This window comes from Trachypithecus francoisi, unplaced genomic scaffold, assembly GCF_009764315.1.
Source record: "Trachypithecus francoisi isolate TF-2019V2 unplaced genomic scaffold, Tfra_2.0 Contig00111, whole genome shotgun sequence".
Taxonomy (NCBI): Eukaryota; Metazoa; Chordata; class Mammalia; order Primates; family Cercopithecidae; genus Trachypithecus; species Trachypithecus francoisi.
This window is the reverse complement of record NW_022680477.1, coordinates 48264-55048: the sequence shown is the minus strand read 5'-3', so window position 1 is coordinate 55048 and position 6785 is coordinate 48264. Positions and strand designations below refer to the sequence as shown.

Sequence of the window (6785 nt, the reverse complement as noted above, 5' to 3'; positions counted from 1 at the left end):
TTAACGCCCACAACGTTCCGTGTGTGTCCACCTAGATCTCGACTCCCTGGCTGCGTCCTGACCGGGACGCCTCTGGTTTCCACCTGATGGCTGTTCTCCCAGGCCTCTCTGTGAGCCCGCACCGGCTCTGTAAACATCCGGCACACACGTACTTATTTTAAAGGCAGCACACGACACGCTTGTCTTGCAGATTGCCTCTTCTCGTCTAAAAGCACGTCACGAACACACTTCCTTTGGGAGCTGAGAGGTCCTCCTCACGCTGCTTCCCGGTGCCCACATCAGTCACCCCAATTCCAGGTGCACGGCTCTCATCCCGCCCTTCCTGCCAAGGCCCTGGCTTTGTGCCTCGGTCTGTGTCTTGCCTTTGAGCTGTCCCTGTCTGACTAACATAGTGAAACCCCATCTTTACCAAAAATACAGAAATTAGCTGGGCGTGGAGGCGGGCACCTGTCATCCCAGCTGCTCGGGAGGTTGAGGCAGGAGAATCGCTGGAACCCAGGAGGCAGAGGTTGCAGTGAGCCGGGATCACGTCATTGGACCGCAGCCTGGGAGACAGAGTGTGATTCTGTCTCAAAAATAAAAATAAAAAGTAAAATAAAATGGGCCGGGCGCGGTGGCTCAAGCCTGTCATCCCAGCACTTTGGGAGGCCGAGACGGGCGGATCACGAGGTCAGGAGATCGACACCATCCTGGCTAACACGGTGAAACCCCGTCTCTACTAAAAAATACAAAAACTAGCCGGGCGAGGTGGTGGCGCCTGTCGTCCCAGCTACTCGGGAGGCTGAGGCAGGAGAATGGCGTGAACCCGGGAGGCGGAGCTTGCAGTGAGCCGAGATCCGGCCACCGCACTCCAGCCTGGGCGACAGAGCAAGACTCCGTCTCAAAAAAAAAAAAAAAAAAAGGAAACCCCATCTCTACACAGAATACAAAAAATTAGCTGGGTGTGCCGGTGGGTGCCTGTTATCCCAGCTACTGGGGAGGCTGAGGCAGGAGAATCGCTGGAACCCGGGAGGTGGAGGCTGCAGTAGTGAGCCGAGATCACACCACTGCACTCCAGCCTGGGAAACACAGCAAGACTCTGCCTCAAAAAAAAAAAAAAAAAAAATGTGTGTTTCTGCACGGAAATGCCTGACAGTGCCTTGAAGGTGGGGATTAAGAGTGAATTGCATACTTCGGATTCTAGAGCCAGAAAGTCATGGCAGTAATAACGCAGTGCGTGGCCGAGGCTTCCTGAAATCTGCTGCTCCCTGACCTCTGGGGCACGAAGAAGAGGTCTGAAAATAAACCGGGTTCTGTGCAGCCAGAACAGCACCCGGACGTCAGCTGTTCTCCCCGGAGGCTTTCCTTCCACGCAGGCTCCTTCGGAAGACAAAAGCAGCAGATGGTGCCTGCCCAGCGAGCCCACGGCCTCTTCACTCCTGGAGGGTGTGGGGGGGGGGGGCGGGGACAGAGAGGGCCATGGTGTCTGGGGCAGCCTCGTCCGGCCACTTCTCAGCCGGTTGGACGACCACGTCCGGATTTTCTGCTCACACAAAGCACAGGGACACACATGGTGCAAGTCGCCGGTGCATTCGCTGTTGGAGTGTCCGGGGGGTTGCCAGGGAGTCAAGTGACCACACACTTGTCCTGGATATATACATTATGAGTCTGAGATGAACGTCTCTCAGGAACGTGCTCCCTCCAGAGGCTCTAGGGGAGGATCCTTCCTGCCTCTCCCAGCTCCCGGGGGCTCCAGGCGTCCCTGGGCTTGTGGCCGCATCACTCCAGTCTCTGCCTCCGTCTCCACGTGGCCTCCTCCTCTGTGTCTGTGTCTCTCTTCTGTCTCTTAGCAGGGCACCTGTCATGGGATTTAGGGTGTACCCTAATCCAGAATGATTTCATTTTGAGAGCTTTCACTTAATTGCACCTGCAAAGACCTCATTTCCAAATGAGGTCCCATTCGCAAGTTCCGGAGGTTAGGACCTGAACGTAGTTTTTGAAAGTCACCATTCCACCCATTTCAGTTGGGTGTGATACCTTCTAGAAGGTCGGGGGGTGGGGTCCTTCCTGCCTCTCCCAGCTCCTGGGGGCTCCAGGCGTCCCTGGGCTTGTGGCCACATCACTCCAGTCTCTGCCTCCGTCTCCACGTGGCCTCCTCCTCGGTGTCTGTGTCTCCTCTTCTGTCTCTTAGCAGGGCACCTGTCATTGGATTTAGGGTGTACCCTAATCCAGAATGATTTCATTTTGAGAGCTTTCACTTAATTGCACCTGCAAAGACCTTTCTTTCCAAATAAGGTCCCATCCACAGGTTCTGGGGGGTGAGGATACAGATGTAGCTTTTGAGCGGACTATAGTTCAACCCACTACAGTTATATCCAGTTCCTTCTGGAGGCTCTAGGGGAGGATCCTTCCTGCCTCTCCCAGGTCTAAGCTCCGGAGGCTCCTTCTTGCCTCTCCCAGCTCCTGGGGGCTCCAGGTATCCCTGGGCTTGTGGCCGCATCACTCCAGCCTCTGCCTCCATCTCCACGTGGCCTTCTCCTCTGCATCTCTGTCTCCTCTTCTGTTTCTCAGAAGGATGCCCATCATTGGATTCAGGACAGGTCCCACTCCAGGACGATCTCATCTCCAGGTCCTTCAGTTAATCACATCTGCAAAGAAGCTATTTCCAAATAAGATGCCAGGCAGTGGGCAGTGGCTCATACCTGTCGTCCCAGCACTTTGACAGGCCGAGGCGGACGGTTCCCTTGAGGTCAGGAGTTCCAGACCAGCCTGGCCAACATGGCAAAACCCCGTCTCTACTAAAAATACAAACATTAGGCTGGACGCGGTGGCTCACGCCTGTCATCCCAGCACTTTGGGAGGCCGAGGCGGGCGGATCACAAAGTCAGGAGTTCGAGACCAGCCTGGCCAACATGGCGAAACCCTGTCTCTACTAAAAATACAAAAATTAGCCGGGTGTGGTGGCAGGTGAGTTTGCATTTCTGAGCAGCTGCAGGTGTGTGAACCTCACAACGTGGGGCCCCGTGGGCTGCAGAAGCTGTGGCCACACAGGAGACCTGGGCTCAGGTAGGTGAAGGGAAGAGCTGCTCTCCCTCTACAACCGTCATGGCTCCCACCTTCCTCACCTCCCAAGGAAGCTGACCCAGCTCTTTGTTCCTGGGTCTACCTCCCACAGAGGATCAGAGTCTTCCGGGATCTTCCTCTCTACTCTTCCCTCTCCGTTCTCGCTTTTTATTTTATTTTTACTTATTTTTTTGAGATGGAGTCTCACTCTGCTGCCCAGGCTGGAGTGCAGTGGCACGATGCCGGCTCACTGCAACCTCCGTCTCCCGGGTTCAAGCGATTCTTCTGCCTCAGCCTCCCAAGTAACTAGGATGACAGGCACCTGCCATCGTGCCCAAGTAATTTTTGTAGATACGGGGTTTCACCATATTGGTCAGGCTGGCCTCGAACTCCTGACCTCAGGTGTTCCCCCCGCACCTCGGCCTCCCAAAGTGCTGGGATAACAGGTGTGAGCCACCACGTCTGGTTGCTTTTTAAAATTTAATGTTTTTAGGGACGGGGTCTTTCATTCCTGCCTAGGCTGGAAAGCGGTGGTGAGATCTCGGCTCACTGAGGCCTCAACCTCCCAGGCTCAATCAATCCTCTCACCTCAGCCTCCCGAGTAGCTGGGACCACAGGTGCACACCACGACGTCCAGCCAATTTTTACATTTTCTCTAGAGATGGGGTCTCCCCATGTTGCCCAGGCTGGTCTTGACCTCCTGGGCTCGAACAATCCTCCCGCCTCGGCCTCCCAAAGTGCTGGGATGACAGGCGTGAGCCATTGCACCCGGCCTGCCCTCCCCGTTCTCTCCCCAGGACGATTCTGCTGGCCACCCAGCAGCCCTGCAAGACGGACAGACCCAACGGGCAGGGCGTCCCTCCTGCTGCAGGGCAGCTTGGATAATTGTAGCTGGCCACATCCCAGCAAGCTCTGCACAGCTCAGGCCCTGCCAGCCTGGGGGCCCGACAGCACCTCTTTGTCCTCCCAGAGCACAGCCTGCGCCGAGGCCCCAGCGCAGACTGAAGGCACATTCTGTTTCTGCCCTGAGTTTATTTCTGTCCCGTTGGCCCTGGGCCTCACCGCTGCGCCCCCAGGACCCCGGCAGATAAAGCCCTCTTGTGCTAGCGTTGAAAGCAACCCCTTTCCCCTCACAACCGCAGGGATGCCCCACACAGGACTCGCAGCTCATCGAAACGCCCAGAGTGAACGCCACGTTTGTTCTTTGAAAAGATGCCTGTGTAGGATACACACTCTAAACAGAGATCTGTATTAATATATCCACTTCCCTGCAGAAATCACGGCGTCGCACACACACACACGTGTGCTTCCCGGTTAGTCAAAATAAGTTCACAGAATTCCTACGTGATGAGGCTCTTCTGACCAAGAGCGCTCGGATTTTTATGTCCAGTCATGGAACACAACCTGAAATTGAAATCAGGACGGACACAACAGAAAACCATCGTTGACGAGTGATTGACACCGGGCGCGGTGGCTCACGCCTGTCATCCCAGCACTTTGGGAGGCCGGGACAGAGGCAAAGGCAGGAGGATGGCTTGAGGCCAGGAGTGTGAGACCAGCTTGGGCAACACAGCCAGACCCTCTCCCTATCAACCACAAAATTAAAAATTAGCCAGGCACGGTGGTGTGTGCCTGTTGTCCCAGCTGCTTGGAAGGCTGAGGTTGGAGGATTGCTTGAGCCGGGAGATCAAGGCCGCACTGAGCTAAGATCGCAGCTTGGGTGACAGACCAAAACCCTGTCTCAAACGAACGAAAAGAGTTACTTAGGCCGGGCGTGGTAGCTCATGCCTGTAATCCCAGCACTTTGGGAGGCTGAGGCGGGTGGATCATTTGAGGTCAGGAGTGCGAAACCAGCCTGGCCAACATGGTGAAACCCCGTCTCTACCAAAAATACAAAAATTAGCCAAGCGTGGTGACGGGCGCCTGTAATCCCAGCTGCTCGGGAGGCTGAAGCAGAAGGATCCCTTGAACCCAGGAGGCCGAGGTTGCAGTGAGCTGAGATCTCACCATTGCACTCCAGCCTGGGCGACAGAGCGAGGTGCCATCTCAATAAATAAATAAAACTAAAAAAAGAGTTACTTATTGAGTCTAGCTCGATTGATGCAGCTCAGAAGTAGGAGAACTTGGCTCATAAAAGACCTTGAATTTACTCTAAAAGGGTGCAAAGCCAGCTGAAACCCTATTTTGATAAAAAATGAATAAAGTGGGGGGCGCAAGACGTAAAGGAAAGAGGTGCATGTGTGCCAGAGAGAGGATAATGCAGTGTCTTTTGGACACTGCTAAAAGCAGAGAGAAACATAACCACGGGGTGAAATGATTTAAATAACTAACGTCCCGTCCCGGGACGCAGACGAGTTTTGCCATTTTCAAAGCAGTGGACGCTCATCCCAGAACTCCAGCGTTTCATGGGGTCCAACGCCTCCAACCTGTCTTTACTGTTTGATAAGCAAAGCGAACAGAAACGGGGCCCTGTGGGTCCCATGTAGCCCGTGATAATGAAAAATTCGGTTTTTTTTTTTCCCCGCGCGCTCCCGCAGGACGCACGCTCGCTCCCGAGCTCGGCGGGCGCGCACCCCGCATGCTCGCGCGTTCCCGCTGCCTCGCACTGCGCAGGCGCACTCCCGTCCCTCAGCCCCGCCCGCTCATACACCTTCCAGCCTCTCGCTCGCGCCTCGCACGCAAGCACTGCGCATGCGCACCCGACCGGCCTCCCGAACGAAGCGCCTCCACCGCTACGCACGGCGCATGCTCCCTGCGGAGGCCGCCCCTCCCCTCGCTCTGGCAGGCACGCACTGCGCATGCTCGCATCTCCGCAGCTCTGAGGCCGCCTGGCCGCCATGGGCCGCCCCTCTGAAATTCCTAAACGCAGAAAGAGCTCGGGCGGGACGGCCGCCACAGCCCCTCCTCCGTCCTGATGGCAGCCGCTTGGCCCCACCAAAGCCTCCTGCAAAGGCTCCGAGGGCCCCCGGAGCGCGCGTGGCCCGCGGCGGCGGCGGCGTCGCCTCGTGATGACGTCGTCGCGATGACGCGGCGCCGTGACGTCACGCGGGCGCCGTTGTTGGGGAGCGCGGCCGGCGCGCCCGTTTTGAAGCTGCCCTGAGGTGCGCGGAGCCGGACCGCGCCCCCTCCTCGGTCTCCCCGCACCCCGCGAGTCTGCGCCCTGTCCCCTGCGCCGCGCTCCCCTCAGCGGGCGGGGCTCGCATCCCCCGGGTCCGTCCGGGCCGGACCGAAGCCCCCCGGGGCGGGGCGCGGGTGTCCCGGGGCGCCCCGGGCCCAGCCCCCGCCATGCCGCCCGGCAAGGTCCTGCAGCCGGTGCTGAAGATGAAGGTGGACGAGCTGTTCCTGTACTGGCTCAGCGAGGCCAGCACGCAGCGGATGCTGCAGGACTGTCTGCGCCGGATCCAGGCGCCCGGGCGGGACCTGCCGACCGCGGGGGACGGGGAGCTGCCCGGGGCGTGGCCCGCAGCCCCGCTCGCCGCCACCCCCAGGCCCGGCGGGCTTGACCTCGCGGCCACCCCCGGCCCGGGCCCCGCGCTGCCCCTGGGCGCCGCCTGCAGCCCCAGGAACGCGCCGCACGCTCGAGGCAGCCGTAGATCCGCAGGGACGAGAGTAGTAAGTGACTCTTCCTTCTGCTGACACCTGCGCAGGTGGCTCTGGAAGCAGAGAGCGGACGTGTGGCCGCGCGGTGCAGGCAGGTGGGGGAGCGTCAGACCCCAGAACGGTTTCATATTGAGACTGTTCCC

General features: G+C 58.2%; 1 protein-coding gene across 1 annotated transcript in view; it reads left to right on the top strand.

Annotated features, from left to right (window-relative positions):
- The first annotated feature begins 5820 nt into the window (after positions 1–5820).
- Positions 5821–6785, top strand: part of LOC117099195 (serine/threonine-protein phosphatase 2A regulatory subunit B'' subunit beta-like) — a 32937-nt gene continuing 31972 nt past the window's right edge. The window contains 1 exon segment of the mRNA XM_033238676.1: positions 5821–6654. Within this exon segment, the coding sequence (XP_033094567.1) occupies positions 6328–6654 (327 nt within the window). The 5' untranslated portion in view covers positions 5821–6327.